The 25,026-nt window shown below is 45.4% G+C and overlaps 10 protein-coding genes across 10 annotated transcripts; 7 read left to right on the forward strand and 3 right to left on the reverse strand.

Annotated features, from left to right (window-relative positions):
• Nucleotides 1–190: 190 nt before the first annotated feature.
• FPOAC1_012319 (uncharacterized protein) lies at nucleotides 191–1,200 on the forward strand (the record flags this gene model as incomplete). The annotated part of the gene is made up of 3 exons (XM_044856676.1): nucleotides 191–384; nucleotides 433–734; nucleotides 791–1,200. 3 exons carry the CDS (start codon nucleotides 191–193, stop codon nucleotides 1,198–1,200), a joined length of 906 nt encoding a protein of 301 aa, XP_044703989.1.
• Nucleotides 1,201–3,055: 1,855 nt separating this feature from the next.
• On the forward strand, nucleotides 3,056–3,694 carry FPOAC1_012320 (uncharacterized protein; the record flags this gene model as incomplete). The annotated part of the gene is made up of 1 exon (XM_044856677.1): nucleotides 3,056–3,694. One exon carries the CDS (start codon nucleotides 3,056–3,058, stop codon nucleotides 3,692–3,694), a length of 639 nt encoding a protein of 212 aa, XP_044703990.1.
• A 1,063-nt stretch (nucleotides 3,695–4,757) lies between these two features.
• Nucleotides 4,758–5,808, forward strand: FPOAC1_012321 (uncharacterized protein; the record flags this gene model as incomplete). The annotated part of the gene is made up of 2 exons (XM_044856678.1): nucleotides 4,758–5,657; nucleotides 5,734–5,808. 2 exons carry the CDS (start codon nucleotides 4,758–4,760, stop codon nucleotides 5,806–5,808), a joined length of 975 nt encoding a protein of 324 aa, XP_044703991.1.
• A 1,954-nt stretch (nucleotides 5,809–7,762) lies between these two features.
• On the forward strand, nucleotides 7,763–9,208 carry FPOAC1_012322 (uncharacterized protein; the record flags this gene model as incomplete). Its single annotated transcript, XM_044856679.1, has 2 exons — nucleotides 7,763–9,106; nucleotides 9,155–9,208. 2 exons carry the CDS (start codon nucleotides 7,763–7,765, stop codon nucleotides 9,206–9,208), a joined length of 1,398 nt encoding a protein of 465 aa, XP_044703992.1.
• A 149-nt stretch (nucleotides 9,209–9,357) lies between these two features.
• Nucleotides 9,358–10,362, reverse strand: FPOAC1_012323 (uncharacterized protein; the record flags this gene model as incomplete). The annotated part of the gene is made up of 1 exon (XM_044856680.1): nucleotides 9,358–10,362. The coding sequence occupies one exon, from the start codon at nucleotides 10,360–10,362 to the stop codon at nucleotides 9,358–9,360; it is 1,005 nt and encodes a 334-aa protein (XP_044703993.1).
• A 3,428-nt stretch (nucleotides 10,363–13,790) lies between these two features.
• On the forward strand, nucleotides 13,791–15,044 carry FPOAC1_012324 (uncharacterized protein; the record flags this gene model as incomplete). The annotated part of the gene is made up of 1 exon (XM_044856681.1): nucleotides 13,791–15,044. One exon carries the CDS (start codon nucleotides 13,791–13,793, stop codon nucleotides 15,042–15,044), a length of 1,254 nt encoding a protein of 417 aa, XP_044703994.1.
• A 197-nt stretch (nucleotides 15,045–15,241) lies between these two features.
• On the reverse strand, nucleotides 15,242–16,533 carry FPOAC1_012325 (uncharacterized protein; the record flags this gene model as incomplete). Its single annotated transcript, XM_044856682.1, has 4 exons — nucleotides 15,242–15,695; nucleotides 15,746–15,863; nucleotides 15,915–16,293; nucleotides 16,345–16,533. The coding sequence occupies 4 exons, from the start codon at nucleotides 16,531–16,533 to the stop codon at nucleotides 15,242–15,244; spliced, it is 1,140 nt and encodes a 379-aa protein (XP_044703995.1).
• A 1,663-nt stretch (nucleotides 16,534–18,196) lies between these two features.
• On the forward strand, nucleotides 18,197–19,856 carry FPOAC1_012326 (uncharacterized protein; the record flags this gene model as incomplete). The annotated part of the gene is made up of 3 exons (XM_044856683.1): nucleotides 18,197–18,493; nucleotides 18,568–19,701; nucleotides 19,755–19,856. The coding sequence occupies 3 exons, from the start codon at nucleotides 18,197–18,199 to the stop codon at nucleotides 19,854–19,856; spliced, it is 1,533 nt and encodes a 510-aa protein (XP_044703996.1).
• Nucleotides 19,857–19,891: 35 nt separating this feature from the next.
• On the reverse strand, nucleotides 19,892–22,183 carry FPOAC1_012327 (uncharacterized protein; the record flags this gene model as incomplete). The annotated part of the gene is made up of 1 exon (XM_044856684.1): nucleotides 19,892–22,183. The coding sequence occupies one exon, from the start codon at nucleotides 22,181–22,183 to the stop codon at nucleotides 19,892–19,894; it is 2,292 nt and encodes a 763-aa protein (XP_044703997.1).
• Nucleotides 22,184–22,903: 720 nt separating this feature from the next.
• On the forward strand, nucleotides 22,904–24,987 carry FPOAC1_012328 (uncharacterized protein; the record flags this gene model as incomplete). The annotated part of the gene is made up of 10 exons (XM_044856685.1): nucleotides 22,904–23,227; nucleotides 23,275–23,376; nucleotides 23,426–23,470; nucleotides 23,524–23,540; nucleotides 23,599–23,701; nucleotides 23,761–24,162; nucleotides 24,218–24,344; nucleotides 24,398–24,517; nucleotides 24,569–24,754; nucleotides 24,806–24,987. The coding sequence occupies 10 exons, from the start codon at nucleotides 22,904–22,906 to the stop codon at nucleotides 24,985–24,987; spliced, it is 1,608 nt and encodes a 535-aa protein (XP_044703998.1).
• Nucleotides 24,988–25,026: the final 39 nt, after the last annotated feature.

Consider the following 25,026-nt stretch of genomic DNA (forward strand, 5'->3'; position numbering starts at 1 on the left):
GAACCGACGGGCAAACAGACAAATAATAATAACTGGTCCCTTCAAGATGATGCTGTGGCACAATTGACGATGTTTACATGGCTGTAAGACATAACACAGGCGTGGTGGCTTATTTACCGAGGTTATATCTCACAACTTTCATCCCTTCAACGTAATTCACCACCTTCAACCCTTTTTATTTTTATTCAAAATGTTGAGTTCTTGGATAGTAGGCCTTTGTGCCAGTTCTTTGGCGCATGCACTTCCTGTCTCCGATTACGCCGCTACCAAAGTCCCGCGCCTCATCGTTTTCGGGGACAGCTTCAGCGACAACGGAAACGGCTCTTGGATAGTCAGCAATGGTACATGGCCGGTAGACCCGGCTTATTACAGACATTCGTTCTCGTATGTATGGGCCTTCCTATTGAAGATGTATGTACTGATATATCCTAGAAATGGGCTCAAATGGAACGATCTAGTGGCCAAAGATCTTGGTTTTGAGCTGATTAATCTCGCAACTGGTGGAGCGACGACCAACAACGACTTCGTCGCCGGAGGTACGGGTTCCGAGTCGACGATTTCTGTTCCTTCGGCCGCAGACCAAGTTTTGTCATTCCTATCATGGGATAAGCCGTCAACCGATGATATCTTTGTTCATTGGATTGGCGCCAATGATATCCTGTTTAATACGAGCATTACTGGAGAACAGGTTACGAGCCTGATCAACGAGAATGTCGATAGATTGTATCATGCCGGTATGGTTGCCTAGATTGGTTTTTACTCTTAGATATCACTACTGACCCGAAACCAGGCGCAAAGAAGATCATCCTCGCCAACTATCTCAAAGCCACAACCTTCCCAGCAACTTACAACTCGCCCGATTATGACATCCCTAGCGTCGAAGTATACAGTAGCGATCTCACACAAGGCCTCAAAAACATTGCTGCCGCTTATTCTGCCTATGCTCAGACAGCTGTGGTCGACGTGGGAGGCTTGTTCAAAGATATAACCTCAGATCCCGAAGCTTATGGATTTGAGGATAAGTATCTGAACCCGCCCACAGCGTGTCTTACTGGTGTTTACACGAGCGAGGGTATACCACGGCACTTGTGTAGTGATCCAGAGAAGCATGTGTTCTTTGACTCGTATCACCCTGGGAAGGAAGTGCATGCGTTGATTGCGGAGTTGTTTGAACAAAAGATTCACCAGATGTCGGTCTGAGACACCTGGGTATTTTTGAAACAGTGCTATAACCAGCCAACTATCTGTTGTGTTGGTTCTTCCGTCTTGGATGCTTCGTGACATCAGATACAGAACTAATATCTCAAAGTTGCTATGTTAACCTTACGTTCTTCAGAAATAGTAATACTCAAGCTTGATTTGTTTCGTGTAACGTCATAACTCTTGCATCAAGTCCTTTTGCCGTGGATACTGCTATGTATATGATACTGTGAGATCGTTTAGATATAGTTTTGGAGCTCTCACCAGCTTTGAGGCATGACACAAGACGATGGATGTGTAGTTCAAAGGGCATGCCGGAAGAGGTGATCAGAAGTTTTGATTCTTTATGGAGTAGTTCATCCATACTTACTTTAAAATAGATATATTTGGGCATGGGTCGGTATAGAAAGGTACCACCAACGGATTGTATCTGGCAAGACGATTTTGAAAGAGCAAACGGCTACGATAGTGTCATCTTGTGCTGGCATGTCCGCACATATCTACCTACATTTCATCTACCGACCAGAACCTTCCACTGTCAAGAGATTCCATATTTCTTGAAATGGCTTATCCAAATATGATTTTGTCTAATACTTCAACAAAATTTCTCACCAAGCCCTTCGTAACAATGAAATACTCATCGCCAGTGTCATGAATCTACTTTGTGTTTAATGTAAAGTCTTGTATCATTTACACGACTGGGCCTTTGCGCATCAGCACAGACAGTACATACCAGGACTTCAAGCTTGTACTTGCCTTATTGAAACTCACTTACTGCGTGAATGAATCTTGTTCGAGGTTGAAATAGGCTTGGATCCTGCAGCCGTTTGTAGAGGTGTCGTTTGATGGCTGTACTACGCCACAGGGCAGCGTCGTCCTGACAGGCTTGGCTTAAGCTTAACCACCAGAAGACTGCACCGCAGAACTGGCTCAACCTAGAGTTGTGTGCTATTGGTCAAAAATATCTTTTCTTTTCTTTTCTTTTCTTTTACTACCCTAATCATAGGGCTGACGCTTCAGGCATCATCAAGGGTCTCATGGTGGTGCCCAAGGGCGGTCTTAGCTAGGTAGGGAGACGTTGGGCATGCGCTAACTGAGTGGCTTGACGCAATCCAAAATGTAAAAATGATGCTCAAGATATTATTAGAAGTCACTGAGTGAGCATTGTTGAAACTTGTAACAGCAATCATCAATGCGTTGTGAGAATTCGGGGTCGCCTTATACACTAAGGCTGCAGTATAAGCGCGAGGCGGCTATTTGAACAAGATGGGGCTCAAAGCAGTGACTTTATTTATGTCAGTGCATCTAATGCTAATTTACATCAATTTATTTAGTAAAAAAACTAGTTCAAAAAGACCCTGAATATCTTATGCTTAGAGATTGAATGATTCTCGTGGGTGCCGATCATTTGGCTTGAGGATTGGTCTCCTGAAAGATCGCATTCCAGCAAACGAACATCACTACCAAGAACAACCAACAACCGCGACGTGAACGCCTTGTTGATGCAATCATTTACGAAAACAACGTCAATATTGTCACAACATTTGCCTGGTCCATCAAACTTGAGTGAGGCTCGCCTAATTCCCCTTGAAATGGGGACTAACCAATTGCAGGGAAAAGTCATGGCTTGTTTAATTTCGTCTGAAACATCCCTGCCAAATATCCCCCATCTTCACTTGAACCTCGCTCTCTCTCTCTTTCTTCAAGGGGGACCCGCCCCGACCGATTCGTCTCATCTCGACTCCTTAAACCTCTGCGGCCGCCAACTCTCTTTTCTAAAACTGGGCTTTGACCAATCGTTCCTTTTTACTCCCCCACTGAACGGATTCTCTCTATGTGAGAGAGAGGCGCGAACATGGCAGTCGACGACGCTACCTATACTCATCACCTTCACCACCGCGGGTCGGTAGACCAGCTGTTTGAGCTGGTGGAGGGTCTCGATGACACCCAGATTCACTCTTTACTGGAGGATTTCAATAATACCGTCACGAGCAATGTTCCTGTCTCTCATGGCATCGAGTTTTTCGAACACCCGAGCTCTATGACAAGAGCAAAGACTACACCCACGACGACGACGGCGACGACGACAGCAACAGCAGAACCCACAAGATCTTCTTCTATTCGCAAGAGCTTTAATAAGCTGCCTCGATTGTTTACGCGCTCGCCGAGTAAGAGATCTGCCTCGGCACCAATACAGCGTCCTCAGACTGGTTTGCCGCCTGCGACCCGACACTACCGACGAATCAGTCGACCTGTGCTGCCGACACTTACGAATGGCCCAGATCTGGACGCTTTACTATCAGCCTACCTATCGCCTGCACCACCTTCAACCTCGCACAAGACCATCTCTCCATCGAGATCGATATCCAGCAGCTCTACTTTGAGCATCGAAGCGGAAGACTCGGGCGTTGATTCGCTGGCCCCCTTGGTTTTTGGCAGACCACAAAGGGAGGAGAGCCCTATGGGCGATATTATGGAAGTGTTGTCTTTCTAAACAGCGAATAATTATCCCATGGCGATGCGAATTACTGCAAGCAAACAAACAAACAGCACACCATGGACTTTTCTTTTTTGTCCCCCCACACACTATCCCACTATCGCTAGGCTATCTGCACTGTCCCGTTAGCTTTGCTTTTAACCATAGGCTCGGCGTTTTTTATTCCTTCTGTTCTATACGATCATTGTGGAGGCGTTTTCTTAATGCTGCTTTGCTAGTCAGGTACTAGTCTAGACTGTCACACACACACACACACTCACTTACTGAAGATGGATGTTACACGAGAAGGGGTCCACTTCTTATTTTATTGTTGTCATGTTTGTAGATGAAGATGTACAATTCATTGCAATCAACTAGTCTACCTACTACTTATTCTATTATACCCATTCGTTTTCTTTGCAAACTCTGGTCGTCTTGACTCGTTGTTATTATCACTGTTATTACTACGCCCATCGTCATTTCGTGAGCTTGCTAGCACTGGAGGGTCAGTGGGGCAACGGGATCCCTTGGAAATGGCCTAGACCTACCAGATGTTGTTTCCACTGGTGGATGGTGGCTTGTCTTCCATGTCCTCGGTATCAGAAAAGAGTGGCTATTGGAAGCACAAGGGACGAAACTATTAATTCAATTTATGCCATTTATGCCATGGTATTAGGTATCTTTGCACCCTAAAGCGTTGAGATGTGTACCTAATGCGCATACCCCAGTTTGGAGATATCAAGACCCACTTAAGACTGCTGTTGCCTGCCCGCTGTGTCTGCCTAACTTGTAGCAACTGCACCTTCATGGCTGTTATCAACAGCTATTTTCCCAGCACAGATAAGACTCTAAAGTTTATCTAGTCTTTTCAATCGATCAAGAGAAAAGAAAGGTGAGCATTAGAGCATGCCCAAATGTGACCGGAAACTCTACTAATCATGGTACTGCATTTGCTGACACCTGCTCTACAGTCCTTCGACGTTGAAGAAAGCTTGATACTGCTTGTTTGAGAGACGAAATATTCCCGTCTCTTTATTTCATCTTCATCCGAACATTAGGCTGTCTATCATAACTACCTATCATGAGCTTCCGGCCCCCGACAATGTCCGAAGACTTTTCCGTTGACCTTGTTGTCAAATACAACCGAGACCTGACCGATCAGATCAACAACTTAATCGAGCCTGGGGATGAGCAGATCAAACAGATATTGGCTAACATATGTCACAACATGGTGCGTTTTGCTGGTTATCAGGGGCTAAATAACCCTCTGGAGACTATGAAACTTGGTGTTTGGTCGAGTTTTTTTACTCCTATCAAGACTTTGATGAACGTGCCGCATCCGCAAAGGAACTTCGTCACTGCCCGCATGGTCCTTTATCTCGGATCTTTGATCCACCAAACGTTCGATGACCAAGTGTATCCCCACAAAAACAAGGCAAAAGGGGAGGATAACGCTCTTTCCAACTTCTGCATCAATCTGGATGATGCACTGCTTAAACCTTTGAAGAATATATGGAAAGACAGTAAAAACTCCGAAGATTTCAAGTGGGCCTTTGCCGGTGACGATATTGTTTTGGAACCTTGCCATACGGTCATCAGTGCTCATGAGCTCGAAGTCGCACTAGCTCTCTCACCCTCCGAGAGGTCCCGATTGTCCGAAAAGCATGGTGAAAGATTCTATTATCAGGAGGATGCCATGGCCGAGCCTAAACTGTTCAAGGATCCTATGCCAAGATGGGATTGTGGCCAATACAATGCTGACCTCTTATGGACTTCTGATGGTTCTGACGGACCAATTCGACTAGAATTCTGGTATGACAAGTCAGAAGATCATGACACGGTCTGGGATAAGCATATCCCCTTGTTTCGCCGATCCAAACAATTTTGTCTCGATGCACGTCAAATTTGCGAGGATGAGTTGGGTAAACAAGTGCGTATCCAACTCAACGAAATCATGAAACAACACAAGGTGCCCCGGGAGGTACATTATCAAATTCTGCGCTACCTTCCTTACCGCGAGCCATTGCCATACATCCAGAAGCTCGATCTCGCGGCAGCCTATGGACCTTTTCCATGTCCAAAAGGCCTTCGTTGTGCGAGCTGCCGGGACTTGTCAGGGTGGTCATCGCTGAGTCGAACCTGCCCGAGCCGCAGCATGTGGATCTGGAACCTACCACTGCGCTGTTTTAATGTCTTTCATTACGATCAATATTGGGGCTGGGCACTGTGTGCTTACGGTACTGAGTGTAAAGGTCATCACCATGGTCATGATTCGAAATGGATTGTTGGAAAAGATCCCGAATTTACCTTATACATAGAGAAGGAAGCATTGAAAGCAAACGATGAGTTCGTATCCTTAGACCAGGCTGGCCTTGGCCCTGCTCAAAAGATCCGACTCGATCACAAGGACAATATGGCTCGATATGATCAATTCATAAATCATGGGGTGGTGTACCGAGACACATACGATGACTGGGTGATGACTGGCGGCCTTGGTGGTTTGATAGATTCCATGCTCCATGGAAGAGTGTTGGCTAATGCTTCAACTGACACTGACACGCGTGACCGTCGTGATCGGAGGATACGTCCCAAACTGCCCGTTAAATGGGCACTTGGACGCCGCCTGAGGGATCAGGAAGATGCCTATAGGGAAATTCAAAATCTCCATGACTGGCCTGGATGTTGCGAATGGTGTCATTTGTAACTCTACTTACTATTGCGTCTCTATGTCCTCCTGGGCCGTCTGGTTCACCCCCTAATGTCAACACGACCGCAACAGCCGAAGTATGCGAAATTCCCATGATTCAGGACGTCTTAACCACAGACAATCCCACGGCAGACGTTTTTAACGGACCAGGTACGCAGGTCAACCAATATAGCCTTATCTGCTTGAGATAAATATAAACTTCAGGAGTTAAGCTTTAACTTGACGAGAAAACCAGCTGGCCCTTTGACAATATAGAATATTATGGTGCATTTAGAGCCATATTTAAACCTGGAATACGGATGACACTATAGATTATGTATAGAACTTGGACATTCTCGTCTCATTATCTAGATAACCGAGTTGAATACAAGGGGAATCTCGTTGGAACTATGGCTTAACAGACGCTTCTTCTACCACATGCCCATCTCAGGGTTCAGTCATTGCTGTATATGAGAATGGGCAACTGCTCTGATAGAAATAGTTTATATATTCACATTGGAAGAGTTACTTATTGTTAAATAACCTGTTGTAACTTATTATCGATCTTAAGAAAATGCAAATATAGCAGTTACTGTTAACATATATGCAGCCTTAATCTATCTTTAGGGGGATTGCTGATAAAGTTTAACTCTACGCAGCATTATTGTTAGTTAACCAGGACGTCTATTATGTGGCGTCTTTTATAGCCGAAACATGAAACAGAAAGTCATTTGAGGATTAAGGGTGCTCTTCTCACCAAGTCTAAAGCGCTGATCTTAAGTAATAATGCTAAGTCATGGCTATGGCATGCCCTGAAGAGCTGCATTCATACTGCCAACAGATGTCTGAGCTACCAAGTACAGAGCATGCAACCAAGACACCCAGGGCTTCCCTTTACATGAATAGGCTCATAAAGTGAAACCGGAGCATGTGAGAAAACGCACCACTTTCCAAAGAATAACCTGACAATTCTTTATTAGCTATTCCATTGTCTATCAGAGTATTTCGGCTTCATCTCGTATCAAAGCACTGATCATCTGCTAATCCGATAGAGGCAACTGGATATTGAATTGTGGAAAAAGCCAAAATTGGCCCGAAGCGAGCCGCGTCTAGCAAACACAAAGCGAGCCTCGGTCGATGGGGTATAACGTAATTTATATATACAAAACTCCACCTCTTGAAAATATTTGATAAAAAATTGCTCTGTATCGATGAACTTTTACGTACATTATCATGGGGGCAAGATCGTGGCCTGTTGAGTCTGTTCTTTGGTCTGGGGATTCTCTTCTTCCCCAGAGCTTGGCGCTTTTAACCTGATGTGATTTATATATAAGACAAGTACTTTATTCTGACCTGTTTCTTATTCTTTTGATCAGCTTCAAATATCGTAAATACTTATCATGGATTCAATCACACCACATTCAAAAGCTGCAAAAGACAGTCTGCACCCCGACCAAATCGCCCGCATCGACCAAACCTATGACCAAGCCCCCGGCACAGTCACCGAGTTTGAGAAACAGAAAACCGCTGAAGGTGAAGCTCACTTCCGTCGCCTCGGATGGAAACGTCTCGCCGTAATTCTTATTGTTGAGGCCATCGGCCTGGGAACGTTCAGTCTCCCTGGTGCCTTTGCAACACTCGGCATAGTTGCAGGTGTTTTCTGTTGTATCGCGCTTGGTTTTATGGCCATATACACAGCTTGGATCATTGGAAAGATTAAAATCTTGTATCCGTCAATCCAACATTATGGAGATATCGGTGGCTTGCTTATGGGCAGGTTTGGAGAGGAGTTATTTGGAGCCATGTATGTGCTTCAGTTAATTCTCATCACCTCCTCGTTTGTCCTCACTGGTAGCATTGCCTTGAATATTCTGGCCGATGGCAAGGTGTGTGGTCTTATCTTCAGCGCGGTATCAGGGTTCATGTTGTTTATCCTTGCTGTCATGCCTTCTTTTGCAGAGGCTGCCATCCTTGGATACATCGATCTCGTGTGCGTCATGACCGCCATTGGTATCGCAGTTATCGCATCAGGTGTAGATGCTGCGAACCAACCTGGAGGTCTGGGAGCTTCAGACTGGTCAGCCTGGCCTGATCCTGATGCGACTTTCAAAGATGGCATGGTGGCTATCTGCAACATCATCTTTGCCTACTGCTTCGCCATGTACATGACACCTTTCATGTCAGAAATGCACACCCCAGAGGACTTTATGAAATCCGTTTGGACACTTGGTAGTGTTGAAATTTTCATTTATACCCTCACCGGTTCACTCATCTATGTCTTTGTCGGTAAAGACGTAGCTAGTCCAGCTCTCGAGTCACTGCCTGGTGTTCTACCCAAGGTGGCTTTCGGTGTAGCGCTCCCGATGGTTTTTATCTCTGGAGCGATTGGCAATACGGTCACTGCGAAATACGTCCATCTTCGATTTTACAGAAACTCTATTGTGCGTTTTGTCAATACACCCAAAGGTTGGGTCACTTGGCTTCTCACGCTGGCGGGAATAACAATCATCTCCTGGGTTCTCGGTGAAGCTATTCCCTTCTTCAACGACCTTCTCTCACTGAGTTCGGCGCTTTTTGTTTCCGGATTTATTCTGTATTTCCCAGCGGTTATGTGGTACAAGCTTATCTGCAGGGGTAAGTGGTATGCCAGGGAGAATATTTTGCATGCTGTTGCCTGCATTTTTACTTTCTTCTTTGGGCTATTGGTTTTAGTTGGGGGAACCTATGCTACGGCTATGGACATTGTAAGTCTTCTGATACTTCCAACGTTTGATGGAACTGACAATTACTAGCAACACCACTATGAAATTGGAGCATTCCGTACACCTTTTTCGTGCGAGGCTTGAGCTGATAACACGATTTGAGAGGCTAAACTAGACAAAGAAACCTTTTCTCGTATATAACTAATTACTAAAGTGACCCGGTCGATTGATCCAGCCCTGCCATGGAAACTCTGAGCACTCTGCTGTAACACTTACACCCAAACCAAATAGGCTTAAAGATTCCTCATCAAAACTAAACTTTTCTTGTAGCCAAGTTCCTTCATACGTTGGTTGCAACTTTCAGCGAACTCTTCAACTGACATGTTGCCGTTAGCCCTGTCAGACGTTGCGTAAACACTGTTCTTTGCGTAGTCCTCCCCAATACATAATGGGCAAAGCATGATTGTTCCGCAATCCCCCCCAAGTCTTGCAGCATCCAGCCCGGTGAACCTTTCCAGAACATCCCTGCCGTCCAAGCATCCAACACAAAACTCACGAGCGCCACGGCACAGCTCACATTTTCCCTCTTCAAGCCAGGAAATCATTTCAGGGGCCCTCACACCCCAGTAGAGGAAAGGTTGTTCGGAGTCCAGGTCGGAAACAGGAATTGTGAAGGATTGATCTGGCAGTACTGTTTTGGACATGTCGATAAAAGGAGATATGATCATATAACCATCTTCATCTTCACTTTCACTTTCATCTTCATATTCCTCTTCGATTTCGTCTTCATATTCCTCTTCGATTTTGTCTTCCTCTTTCTCTTCCTCTTCCTCTTCTCCCTCGTGCTCGTGCTCGTCGGAGGATTCTTGGTTGGACCCTCGGTCCTTGTAGGGTTGGTCAAAGACTTGTTTGAGAAAATCATAGTAATCTATTCCAATTGGGTCCATGAGATAGTTCTCGTAATCATGAAGGTCATTGGGGTTCTCGACACTGCCAAATCTCCGCCAGTCGGTGACTATGTTGCAGATGAAAGCAGGTTCTCGATTTTCGTGATCCAGTTGGACAGAGGACATTTTGACAGGGTAGACGGGCCAATACTGGTGTTCTTCCAAGAAAGATAGGATCATGTACCAAAGTTCGGCTGGAAGAGTCTTGTTACCGTCCTTTGTGGTGATGTAACTGGGACTACGCTCGATTACGCGACGTACATAGCCAGCAGGCCAGGAATTCATATCGAGAAACAGGATAGTATTTTGTTCGACCAGGGTCTCGAGGTCTTCGCTCTTGACAGGGTACATGATTGCAGAGTAAGACGGGAGATATCCAGTTGTTTTGTGTTGCTGGATAATAAGAAGCTGATTGTCAAATATTTCCAGGAGTGAAGTTCAAGTAGTAGCATTAGTGTAGAATCCCTTTATTTTATATTCTCAAATATTTTTGAACTTTAGTAGGAAAGTTTAACATGAGGATACTGCAAACCTTAGCTAAAATTCTAGGAAACAGCTCGTATGTCTATAGAAATGGAAGTTTAAAAAGATACAGTTTTGTTCTCGTTTACTAAGTTTGGGAATTGAAGTGAGGTCATGAACCTTCAAGGTTTTGTTTAAGCATTGTGAGCAGACAAATCAAGTACACAGAAGCATGAGAAAAAGGACACTATCATCAATACCTCAGCAACACCATAATTAAAAAAAAATAACCCTTAGAAGAAGATCGTACGGATCAGGTACTGAAAATACTGAGAAAACTTCAGCATTTACAAAAATAGATGATCTGGTGTAAAGTGACAACTGCTATAGTTACATCAAGTTCATATAGGATTCAAGAAGTGGAGATAAAGTTGTACAAGGTGAAAACGAAAAATAGACGTGACATCAGCCAAATGAATCATACTTATCATAAGGTTTATCAAGATAGGACTGGATCTAGAATAATGAATGATGAGTTGAGATTTTAACATTTCATGAAGAAATGAGATGCTTAAAAACAGTAAACTTTGGTAGTAAAATAATATCATAGAGCCACAAGGCCATGCTTTTTAACAAGGTTCAATAAAGTTAACTTTATATCAGAATAAAAGCTCTGTAGAAATCATGACAATGTCAGACACTTTCTTCTTCCTTACCCGACAAAATCTAGAATAATGAATAAGAACAGGAAATATGAGTTTTTACAGCTATTTGAACTGCACTTATTCCCTCCTCTATGTGATTGAGTAAAATTGCTATAATAGTTGTCGTCAATGCGGCTTAAAATGAGAAAGCCTCTTTTGAAGGCGGACGAGATGCTCACCACAAACGTTGCATCTGCTATTCCTGGTCTCAAGTCCTGAGGCTTATGGTTAATAATAACCATACTAAGACTCTTATGATCCCATTTAATTCGCCGATTTTTTTTAAATGGCCCGATTTTCCAAACTCAGTAAACCGTTTCCATTGATATCTGCTGTGTTATGCTACATGACCCCCCTTGAAACGGTGTGATCCTTGTCTTTGTATTCCCTGTCAGTTCAAACTGATAGGCTCAAGGCGTCAAAAATTCTCCATTCGGCCGAAACGGGCTGCCATGCCGGTTAAGTCGGGCCAAACTTTGTAAGAGAAGTGTTTCCAGATTGGCGTTTAGCGACGCATGTCATGTACATCTTATTGGTGGCTTTTTTCTCTCGATTGTCATTCGATACATTGTCGGATTCATCCGAGATGTTACTCTACCCTTGATCCTACGTATTATCGTACATGATCAACCTGACAGATGAGGCGGTTACACCCGAACGGTCAAGATAGGATGGGCCAGCCCAGTCAAAGAACTTTCGAAATGCGACATGGTCGTGTATAGGAATTGAAACGCCTGAAACTGCATGTCATCGATGTTATGGATTTCATAGGTGCGCTTGTTTTTTCTTGTTGTTTTGGGTGAGAGGAATGATGGCATTTTTAGAGACATTCCCACAACATGATTCAGACAAGATGACATGACGCAACTTCCATGGCCTTGGAGTTGTTCGATGTTCAAGTTTACCATCATTCTAGCGAGATTGTCGAGTCATGCAAGTTTCTAGTAGTCAGATCATGCTTGAAACCAATTCATGAAAGCTATCAGCTGAAGTTTCTTTGCGACGCCAAATGTTTTAGCCAATTCTGCTCTTCGTATACTAGACTAGTTTATCGGCAGTTATCTTTCGTTGACTTGTCCCAGATTTGATTCGTGTGGTGCCATGGCCATGTAATCGGAGAGAGGGCAGTAGTGTAGGGAAACTGAAGGTGATACTTTGCAGTATTGGTTTGAAGAGAAGCTGCCTCGGTTCAAAAACTAGCGTCCTGACGTTGTATAACTCTTTTTGCAAAAGGGAGGTATTATAAGGTGAAGCTGAGGCTGTCAGGGTTTTAGTGTCAACGTCAGTAACATCTGAAGGAAGAGTGTTGAAATTTGAATGGCAGTCATCCAAGTTCAAGTTTAGAATTATCAGATTATCAACTAAAAAGCATCCCAAAATTAGGATGAATTATTCATCACATAGAGTGAGAAACTCAGAGGCTTCAGGGTAAGCCTACAAATCCAAGGGTTTATTGTGTCTGGGTAGGAGTTGATTCAGAGGTGGGCCAATGAGAAGACAAGTCTGCAACCGTCAACTCAGCACAAAAGACTTCCAATTCATGACATTTCGTCTAAACTATACTCTAAAATTACTCTCATCTCAAATTGATTCCATCTTCCAAATCGCTCAGACGATTCAGGAAGTTGTTGCCGCCTGTGCTCGTCCAGCCTGGGCTGCTATAATAGGCCTGCGTTTCAATTTACGGCCTCGAAAGCGGTTGACCCAAAAAGGTCTGACATGTCAGCAGATACGGCCGAGTATTCATCCTCGCATTACCTGAATAGGCCATAATTCCATCTCACCCAAGAGAAACTGCTACCTTGACTGTATCGAAGTCTGTGCACTCGCGACGCCAAGCAAAGACGGTTGTCAACAACGGGAATTACAAGTAAAGCTGAAGTGTTTAAAACGGACATGACATTTTGCCAAGAGAAGAATACTCCGATAATCAACCTCGGCTGTGACATGCAGTCGACTAGTGAGAAGCCTGTCTGGGCCTGTTGATAGAGTAATGCTTTGAAATCTTTGGTCAAGGGGTAACTAAATTTGGTGACATGATCATCATTCGATTACCCTCGGATATACGATTGTTTCGAGGTAGTAAACCCGGATAGTTCCTTGCAGTTGATCTCTAATGCGTATATAAACTGTCACTATTGCCAAGCCTGATAATGGCTGGGTTGTACATTATCGTGAAACATGTGTCTAACGGTCTGGAAAACGATTCCACTTAAATCCCCTGCAAGTGCCCAAACCTGGTGAAGTTCTATAGAGGGTCTTTGGCGTTTAGTGAATCCCTACAGAGGGTCCCTGGCCCCCTTCACACAACCCCCACTTTGTTATGATACAGGGGCCGTAGCATATACTCTACCTTAGTAGGTACCTAGGTAGATTAGTTTAGCACTGGGATATCAGATAATGAAATCTCCCATCACAGACAGACATGTATATATACTGAATTCAAGTCGTATGTTTTTACTCTCTTGTCATCATCAGCTTCAGTCTTTTGCACAAGCAGTCAAGTCTTCTCTTCTTTCTTTCAAGGTCCTGGTGATCGTCTTCTTTGTACTTTCTTTACTCATTCTTTGAATCTCTTATATCATTGTGCCGGCACATTTCTTCTTATCCAAGATGCATTCCTTCAACCTTATTCTTTCTTCTTCTCTCTTTGCCTTGACACAGGCTCACTCGGTCATCCTCGGTGCTCAGGGTCTCGATACCTCTCCCAACAGTATCGGATTCCAAGTCGATCCCGAGATTGCTCGCAACTGCATCACCATCAACCCCTGCCAACAAGATGCCACTATCATCCGCGATGCCGAGATCACTGCCAACATTGTGAACCAGTGTGGTCGTACTGAGATCTCTGGAAACATTGATGTAGGCGAGAACACTGAGAACGCCATTGCTGCCAACCAGGTTACCCAGGTTGAGGCTGGTGGTGAGATCACTGTCACCATCCACCAGGTCAATGCCGATGGTGCTGGTCCCTATGTCTGCGATCTCGACGAGAGCAGCAACACAAACACCAACATCCAGAACTTGACCGTCACCAACAACGTCCCCGGATCAAACGGTCTCTCTCAGGCCAAGACACAAGCCTTCAACATCACAGTCAAGATGCCTGATGACCTCAACTGCTTCGGTGCCTCGACCGGAAACATCTGCACTGTCCGATGCCGCAACAACGCCCTTGCCGGTCCCTTCGGTGGCTGCTTCGCCGTCCAACAGGCCGACACTGACAAGAAGACCAACAGCCCTCAGAGCATCAAGACCACCCAGACCTTCAACGGTATCAACGATCAGATTCTTCAGAACCAGAAGGATTTCCCCGATGCTGTTGCTGCCAACGAGAACGCCAGTTCCGATGAGGCTGCCCAGAACAAGGCTGCTGTCGATGCTCTTCTCGGTGCTACTGTTGTGACATCGGCTTTCGCTACCGAGACTCCTAGTGTTGCCCTTGGCCGACCTCCTGCTGCTACCCCCGACCCCAACGAGAACGGTGGTGACAAGGTTGGTGACAACAATGGCGATAACAACAACGGTAACAACAACGACAACAACGACAACAACGGAGGCAACAACGATAACAACAATGGAGGCAACAACGACAACAATGGAGGCAACAATGACAACAACGGAGGTAACAATGACAACAACAATGGAGGTAACAACGGTGGAAACGACGGTAACAACGGCGGTAACGGTGGTGACAATGGTCAAGGAAACAACGACAAGAACCAGGGTGGTAACGGTGGTAACGGTGGAAATGGAGGCAACCCATTTGGAGGTAACCCCTTTGGCGGTAACCCCTTCGGAGGTAATGGACAAAAGGCCAAGCGTGGTTTCACCAACCGTCGCTGGTCCAAGCGAACTGTCTTTTAAAAAGGAATATGGGAGACAAATAGAAGGAAAATATGGATGGAAATGTCCAGAGATTTGGGGACAATGGTATAGTCTTGAGAACAAAGATTGAGATAGTTTAATCGATCTGATGACCAAATACTTTCACTCTTTTTTTCAACATTTATCAATGTGACTCTATTTTAATCAAGCTACTATACCAACAATCATTCTCAAGTTTATCGACTTTCAGATCTACCATAAGAGACAATCACCTCTCTGGTCTTTGTTATCCGTGGACTGGATGGACCAGCCGTCTGAGTATTCTCGTGACTATTTTCCATGGCTGCACGATGTTCATTGAGAATACTTCTATCGCTCTGATTATCAGAGTGTCTTTCTGGGCGAACCTCAGTCTCAACCAAAGCACTCCATTGACCAGCCTTGTGCTTTGGTACAAACATTATGTTATTGGGAATATTCTTTAAAGGATGAGAGTTTTCGCTTGACTTGGCTGTCGAGGGGAAGACTTTGCGTAGAATGGGTCGGAGGGTCGGAAGACAGGCGGCAATGATAATCAGGGCGTTTTCGGCTCCAGCTGTGAGGAGAAGTTCACCAACGTCATAGGTAGGATCGCGACTTGTTGCATTGGCTTTGAGCTTGGTGCATTTGATGATAGCAATGGATCCGGCACTGGAAATATTAGAAGGAGATCGATGTGGACGGCGTGAGTCATGACTTACAAGACACCAAGGCTCATAGCAATGGCGACACCGAACTTTTCCCTACTCTTCATGTTGAGATTCCATAGCATAGCCCATGGCAAGAGAGCAAGGATAAAGTCTGTAGCAGCAGAATAGGCTTACATCAGTTAGTACTGTGCAGTTGTATCATCGGACTCAGAAGACTTACCTCCAATAAAATACATGACTCCCAAGTAGACATGAGGCGCCCAACACTCGCTAACTATAGCTGGATTCCATGTTGTCCTTGGGTCTTTGCACCTGACAAAGATGATGATCGATATAAGAATATGCAACGTGAGCATAGAAACGACAATAAACCACAAGAATCTATGTATGAACGGTTGCACTGCCAGACGCATCAGACTAATAGAGAATGATACCTTGCCGAAAGCGCACGACATGATGACCAGAGGCTGCGATACTTGGCCGAGGAGAGCCATTGGAACGGCATTCTCAGGGACGTAGAGGAGAACCCATTCGATATGTCGACCAAGGCCTTTCTGGACCGCTAATTCGATGATGACTCCGTATGCTATGAGGGAAACCTTATTAGATGTTAGTTTGTGTAATCGGTGAAGTGGAGGCGGTGGAGTTACCAGAGCCAGTGTAATGACCCAGTCATCCAGACCAAATACCTTGCGTACAAAGAGTCGTGTATAGATTCGAAGAGAGACGAGAAGAAATGGTATAAAAACTGAAAGCCAAGTGACAGTACGAATGGTGGGCCCTACAGTCTCTGCGAGGTACTCGGGAGAGGGCGGTGGTGTATCAGCAGCTGATGACATTGTCGTGCTGGAATGGCCTTCTGTAGGCACGCGACTTCTTTGAGTGCCTCAAGAGCTTGTATCAGCGCATTGAGGCGGTTGTCAGGGATGGATGCGCTGTCCTACATATATACTCACCATCCCCATGCAAATTGGGTATGCAGAAGGCAAACACACATCAGCTGAAGAAAAAAGAAAGCTGCAGCGTATTATAGCTTCCTTCTATGTCCCGTTCGTAATTGGATGTAGGCAGTGTCAGAGAGTGAACACAGTTTATGGAAAAGGATCGGATTGGATACGACATCAAGGGACTTGTCTCTGAGACAAAGAAAGAAGCAACTAACAGTGCAGAAGCGGACGTGCCGAAGACCGTAGGCCATACTAGAACACCACTGATTCAACGAGTCTCGAAGTTGGATATGAGACAACAGTGGATACGACTAACTACAATTCCTATAGGTTGACTTGAAAACAATAGTAATAACAAAACAATCTACAAGGTCTAAAGAGGTCGATCATTGGTATGTTTGTTCACTTACGCATGAGCAACAGGTCAAAAGTTGGTAACAAAAGTTTACTTATCAAATCTCAACTTTGATATCACCTAACAAACAAAATTAGGAACTATTTTCTTACAAGGATCTTGCCTTGTCCTTAAGTCTTATTGGTCTCAAAGGTCGCGAATCTGACAGATCATACTATTTCCGCATCAAGACTGTCCACTTTCGACAATGTTACCCTCCTCTATTTTACCTTGCCACAGGTTATTTGCCAGCCGGGAGAAGAAGAGGAGGGGACACTTGAGGTAATCGAAGGATCATGTGTGAGAACTTAGATGCGAATTGTGCAGAAGATTGAAATCATCTCGGGTATGTTTGAGAGGGCGTTTTTAGTGCTGGTGTTGAAGAACTGTTGACCAGTTTTGAAGATCAATGGTTTCTAGTTGTCTTAACCTTCTTTCAACTCAAACTCAGACTTGGACTTGATAATAAAGACTTCCCCACAAATGGCATTGTGTTGGTCGTCAACGGTCGAGAATGCAATGATACGCAAACTAAACAAGCAAACCAACAACTCGATACAGAAGTGATAGTCACTTCTCACAATCCTCTACTATTCAGCTCGTTTCAACCTAGGAATCTCTTTGTCCCCTCAAGCTTCCCCATGATAACCCATGTTGAAAAACGCGGTCCGTCGTACCCGGTGTATTGTCTCCTCTTTTCTCTTTCTTCATGACAAGGATCAGTGATTCGGGACCGACACAGCGGGAAAGACTTGAAAGCCACGTTTTCAGGGGGGAGAAGCATTGTTCGTGCCTGTCACGCTCTTAACTCGATCTGTTTTCTCGTACGTATTTCCAGACATATCATAAACACTAGCTCAGTTCTTGGTGGCGGAAATGGAAAGGTGACATGTGGGAATGCGGCACGGATTATTGCGTATCTTGGAACTAGACAAACAGATTCACTTTTTATCACAATCTAATCCAAGCGTCTATGCAGATCAGGAACAGGGTTGATAGCTATCTATCCAATAGTCGACCGTTTCCGCTAAAAGAAAAAAGCAATATAGACTACGTTATTTCTCCTCTTTCTCTAAAATATGATATTTCCTCGCTTTCTTTCTGATTCATTTCAGTTCCGGGGCATGCTGTACGAATCTGTACTGTAGATCAATTATTAATATGGCAATTCTTACCCTTTCTTTGGGTCACCTCTTGTACGCAGGTGTTGCTTTTGTCGTCGCCCGCATATTATACGAGTTCTTTTTTTCACCCCTCAGACATATCCCAGGTCCGGGATTTTCCAAGTACACAGACCTTTACAGGGCGTACCTCACTACAAAGGGACATGTTGACGGTCACATTAGAGCATGGCACCAAAAATGGGGTGCTGCTGTGCGTGTAGGACCTAATACTGTGAGTATTAGTGATCCAGATATGATCAAGGTCATTTATACCACTAGAAATCCCTGGCGAAAGGTAAGTGAGAGTTCCCTTCAAAGCCAATGATTTATCTGGTTGTTGGGTAATGTCCAGTTCTGACGCTTGACCAGACTAACATGTACCGTCCCAATGATGTTCTGGTTAACGGGCAACGCATTCAAAACATCTTCAACACCCAGGATGAAGATTTTCACCTCAAGTACACTAAACCCATCAGAGGTTTCTGGACTCTACCCAAAATGCTAGAGGCTGAACCTCTGATGGATGAAACTCTGTGTGAACTCATCACTCATTTGGACGACCGCTTCGCTAGCACTGGATCTGTCTGTAAGATGGATGACTGGGTTGCTTACTACGCCTGGGACGCAGCTGCTAATATCAGTTTTGGCCGCACTTACGGCTTCATGGAGAAGGGCAGTGATGTACAGGATATCATTGCTGAAAGCACTGCCGGACTCAAGTACTTTGCCCCCGTGAGCCAGATCCCCTGGCTGGATGAGTGGCTGGACAAGAACCCCATTCTCCGAGTCGGTCCTCGTCCTCTTGTCAACGGGGTCATCTACACGATCAAGATTCTCACAGAGTACCAGCAGCAACTGGCTTCTGGTGCTGCCAAGCGCAAGCCTGTCGACTTGTTCATCGACAAATACAACAGTCTCAAGGAAACAATCGACTTTGTGGATGATCAGCAGGTTATCAACTGGCTCATGATCAATGTTCTTGCGGGGGGTGATTCAACTGCTGGTGCTATGCGTGCTCCTGCCTACTATCTCCTCAAGAATCCCTCCGTGTGTGAAAAGATGGTCGCTGAGCTTAGGTCTGCAAACCTGACTTTACCTGTTCCTCAATGGAAGGAGATTAGCCAACTACCCTACTTTGACGCCGTTATGCGCGAGTCCATGCGAATTTCCCCCGCTGTTGGTTTGATCCTTGAGCGTGAAGTTCCCAAAGAAGGACTTGAGCTTCCAGATGGTCGATTCATTCCTGCTGGCACAAAGATCGGCATCAACCCTTGTGTCGTCACACGCGATATCGGCGTGTTTGGCGAAGACGTTGATGTTTTTCGTCCTGAGAGATGGCTGCGTGGTAAGGAAGAGACAGAGGAGGGTCATTCTGCTCGGGTTAGACGTATGCATGAGTGTACTGAGTTGATGTTTGGTCATGGATCGAGGGTTTGTATGGGCAAGTACATGTCTAAGCTCGAGATGTACAAGATGTTTGCTACGCTTTATGTTAACTTTGATGTAAGTACTTTCTTCATTCTCTTACTGATACTGAATACTGACTGTTCTTATAGGTACGAATCACCGACCCTGGCCATACGTGGAAGTATGAAAACAATTGGTTCATGTACCACAGAGATATCCCTTGCACAATTAGTCGTCGCGAAAAGGCATAAGCTATCACTAAGTCGATATATCCAATCTTCCACTTTTAATGAAGAACATACTTCTTCAACTCCCTCTCTCCAGCCTGCCACTGATCAACCGCCTTGCCAAACATGTAATTCTCAATGTAAATATCCCCCACATATCTATACTCGCCCTGTGTTCCCTCTGGTCTAAGCAGGACAGGAGTCGAGCAACCCAGCGGCACAACCACAATATCCCCCGGAAGCATAGCTCCAGATCCTAATCCAAGTCTGCGGTTCTGGGTAAGACAGAAAGTCCTTCCCATCATGCGATCCCCAAAGTTGGTCTGAAAAAACTGTCTTCGTGCCTCAGGTGGGATGTTCGTAGGTATATCAACATGCGATCGTAACACATCATCAAGAGGAAGATGTAGGAGACGATCGCGGAAGAGATTCACTATGGCCTGGTAGGATACCAGCTTCCAGCGGCTTCTATCATAACCGGTAGTGATCTGCCCAAGGCATATCGTCGCTACAAAAGCCTCCTCTGCCAACTGTATCTGAAACGTCGTTCGGCCTTCAACAGCTGCAAGAAGTAAAGCCCTCCAGTGTAGAAATGCCATAAGGAAGTCTCCCAAATTACAAAGAGTTCCAACAACCATTCCTTTGGTCTGCACGACATCAATTTCGATGCCTGATATTTCAAGCTTGTTCAGACGCTCATCATGGAATTTGCAAATCGCCTTTGTAGGACCTGATGCGCTGAAGCCGTACTGGCGGCCCATGGACGATGTAAGTGGAATATGGGACCAGTCGGGAACGAAGGAAGGCAAATTGGAGGATCCTGTGTTGATTGGGAAATGTACAGACTCACAGATAACGTCAAGCTTCTCTGTGGTTTGAATAAGAAATTCCACAATTTCGGTGTAAACATCCTTGACAGAAAGATTGTAGTCGACGCGGAAACCGTTGCGAATATGCGCGGGTAAAACACCAAGTATACCGTAGAGCTTATCACGAGGATCAGAAGCTATCTGACTTCGACTAGCTCTCAGTACTTCAAGGAGGGCGTTTTGTCCATTCAGAACCTGAGACTTGAGAGTTGGAAGGCTAGCTGGTCCCCCATGAATCAGAGTCTGCACGCAAGTAAACTTGTCAGGCCTTCTCATATCAGGACCCTTTGTCTTGAAAAGAAGTTCAGCATGATGTCTGCGAAACAACATTGAAGCAGTCTTGTATGATTGCCAAGGGAGAAATGTCTCTCCGCAGTGAACAGCGATTCGCTTTGCGTGGAAGATCTCTTGTGAAATCCAGAGTCTTTTCCAGTAATCTCTTCCAAATAGCGACACAGCAGCCAGAAGATCTCCGTTTTCGGCGCCCTCTGCCAAGATCCGTGATACTTCTTGATCTGGGGTAGCCTGAGAAGCCGGCGGTGCGAGTTTAGACAGAAGCTCTATTGCTCTTGTGCTGTCGTTGTCTTCAGGACCAAGCCATATCGCGACAAACGCGGCGTTGGCATAAATTTGGTGGATAAGCTGAACGTGGTGACTCCGCTCCTCGGTATTCTTTTGGTCAATACACAAAGCATCTGCCCAAACCAACACGGATGATTGTCTTTGTCGAAGTGCTTCCAATGCTCCGTAAAGATTGACGGTAATGGGCACCCGGGATCCCTCAATGTCGATATTTTTGGTATCACCGACGTCACCCCACGTGTATGATACAGCGACATATTGAGGCGTGTTAGTGATGAGAGCCTGGATCACTTCACATTCGATTATTGTTTTGTAGCCCGGCGCAATTCTGATGAGTCTGATGAAGCCTGTTTCGAGAGGCGTGTACTCATATGGTTGCTGGCTAGAGTAATCGAGAGTTGATACTACACTTGGTCTCGATATAGCTGAGCTGATGGGAGTGATGTTGTAACTATGAGGACCTGTAGGTGGGAAACCTGTCACTTCTCTTCCACTAACAGGAGAAAATCCGACTGTCTCTTCAGGATTTGACACCGGAGATTGCGGGAGAGGGACTGCAGTAGAATTTTGCGAGTTTGTCATGGCCATGGCCTCCCTCTCCTCAATTTTGGAGATTAATGACCCTGGGATTGGAAATGGAGCTGGAGTAGGGCTAGGATAAGGCCGATAGTTGCCTTTTCCAGGGTTCAGACTGTGCGAGTGTTGAGGAGGAGATACCGGTGATTGAGGCTGTGATTTCAACTGGTATTCGGCGATGTACGTCGGATAGTGTGAGACTGGTGCCTGGACTGGTGCACTAAGAGGAGTAGGATCATGTCTGTCTTCAATGACTGTCTTGCGTCTAAACAAAGAGCTCAGACGAGCCTGGCTCTTCTTCGTCGTGGGTTCCCTTTCAGCCATGTTGACTTGACGGTAGCAAAACTGCAAATAAGATGAGAGAATTAAGAGCTTACTCTGAACAATTCATCGAGCTGAAAACTAGCGGAGATATAAAAAGTCTTGGGTGTCAGCCTGGAGCTGGATCTTTTCAAGCGCCTTTATCCTATCACACTGCGTTGTTTGGTCGTTCAGCCTAACAAGGCTTAGTATGAACCGGGGTATATTGTTCGCGCCCCCTCGCTTGGAAATTAGATGGCATGATGTTGTCGTCGCGAAGGGCCACTAGGCTAATAAAGTTATACTTAAAAACCAACATCATATCTGCTTGTCGACAAATGATTTGCCTCGGAAGTTATACCAGCGTCATTGAATTATGTATGCTTTTGATTGTGAATGAGGTCTTTGGGTTATAGGAGAAGTTAAATCTGTTGGACAAAGTCAAAGACAAGGAAGCCCGAAACCAAAGGCTGTCTCGGTACGAGTAATCTAGTCATGTGACTTTTAAACTCTACCTACTCCCGTGATATTCATGATGGCACATGGTTGGAATTGGGAAGTTGGCTGTCTCACTGTAGCAACTCATGAATTCTAGGTGCGGGGTATTTCTTTGTCTGCCTCTCAATATACATTACACCTGCACTCTTCAACCATGGACCTGCCATGCCCTGGCTCGTATTTGGTATCTTAGTACTTTCTTTTCCTCGCTTTTGGTACATCCCATTCACCTCCCTAATCAAAGCCATGTCAGTACAGAACGGAGTTGGCACTTTTGGCAAAGCCCATCTCACCGGATGGGTGCCCACCGTCAACCACAATGAGGAGCAGCCACTTTTCGACGTGGCCACCACAACCGCCTCAGATCTCCAGGAAATGCTTACTGCTGGTCGCATCACCAGTGTGCAGGTATTATATGAGTATTATCGCCAGATCCTATCTTACAACGGCTATCTCAAAGGCGTTTATCGGCTATTCCACGGTGCCATTGACAGAGCCAAGGAACTTGACGAAAAGAGGTCTATTGGACATATACTCGGGCCTCTACATGGAATTCCAGTCTTAATCAAAGTGTGACCTCCTTTTTCCAATTTCCAGCTTTGGGTTAACCATACCAGGACAACATAACTACCGAAGAAAGCATGGGCATGGACAACACCGGAGGGAACCTAGCTCTCGTTGGGTCGATGGCTTTCAAAAACGCCACTATTGTTGACAGAGTCTGTCACACATCTTATTCATGCTAGGGCCAATGCTGATGAAATGAAGCTTCTTGCTGCCGGTGCAATCATCCTGGGCAAAACCACTCTTTCTGTAAGTATCTCCTATCTAATTGCCTTGACAAGGCAGCAACTGACAGGAATCAGGAGATGATGTGGTTCAAGTATTTCCTCTGCCATCAATCCAAGTTCTGGTTGTTCTCGTCTAACATTTGGTGGTAGAGGAACTGGTATCCGGTGCGGTTGGTCAGCTTTACATGGACAATCTCAAAATCCCTATATCATGGGCGGCATCGATCTGTCAGATGGCTTGGGTGGCCACAGCGTAAGATTGAGATATCCGATAATCCACTTCCAATCACAATCTAACAATATGTTGATCAGAGCCCGGGTGGTTCTTCTTCGGGGTCTGGGATATCGGTCGCCGCTGGGTTTGCTCCCATGGCCATCGGGACTGAAACCGAAGGTTCCCTTATTTCGCCCTCCACGCGACAGTCTCTATACACCATCAAGCCAACTCTGGGCACAGTCCCAAATGCTGGAATCATGCCTGTCAGCTTCTATCTTGATGTTGCGGGGCCCATGTGCCGTTCCGTCAAAGACACGGTCGACCTTCTCTCTATTCTTGCGGGTAAGGACCATCCTAACATCCCCGCCGGTGGATTTAACTCCGCCATGAAAGGAGCCGCAGGTTGGAAAAGCCTGAAAGTTGGAACGCTTGACCCGGCCAAGTTCCGCTACGATAGCTCCCTTCAGACACCCATACCCGAGGCCATTGAGCAAATTGTAAGTCCTCCATTGAAACACAGGCCTCAAAGCTGGCTGATCCGACATATTGCAGCATCAAGCTACTTTGGAAGGATACAAACGTATCAAAACGCTGGCGCAGTCTTATCATGGGTATATCGAACTCCGACCGTATCAAGACTTTGATATTGATGGTAATAACTCGATTGTTGAGCTGATGGGTATGTACCCCCTACTTTCTCAGCTGTTATCAACCAGCCGTTTATCATTTTAGTCGCCGATTTCGAGCACGATTTCAATGAATACCTCAAGGGCATGAATAACACGAACATCGGTTCTGCCAAAGAGCTAGCTGAGTGGAATAGAGCCCATGCAGACTTGATCCTACCTCCAGGTAATGTCCCACGCAATGTTTCAGATAAATTCTCAAGCTAAACCGTGACAGAATACCCCAACCAAGACTTCATTAACAAATCTATTGCCTTCGACCATATGAGTAATCGGCGACAAGAGCTTATGGATCATATCACTGCCGTCGGCAAAAGCCTACCAGACGCAATGGCCAAGTATGACCTTGACGTGGTTATTGGCCCGGCAGACAGTTGGTTCAGCAAGTACTCTGCCGCAACAGGTAACTCCTTCTGGCTTCCTCGTTTTGTCGACATATGCTAATAATTTCAAGGCTACCCGCTGTGCAGTCTACCTCTCAACTACATCGCCTACAACGGCAGACCTGTTGGTCTAGAAGCCATGGCGAGGAGCGAGGCCACACTGATCACTCTTATGAGCGCTTTTGAGGCTACATTTCCTCAAAGAAAGCCCCCTACAGCCTATCTGGCCAGAAAGAGCACTGATTATACTTAAGTAATCCATGCGAGTAGCAAAAGCTGGGTTGAAATTGAT

This window comes from Fusarium poae, chromosome 4 (assembly GCF_019609905.1).
Source record: "Fusarium poae strain DAOMC 252244 chromosome 4, whole genome shotgun sequence".
Taxonomy (NCBI): Eukaryota; Fungi; Ascomycota; class Sordariomycetes; order Hypocreales; family Nectriaceae; genus Fusarium; species Fusarium poae.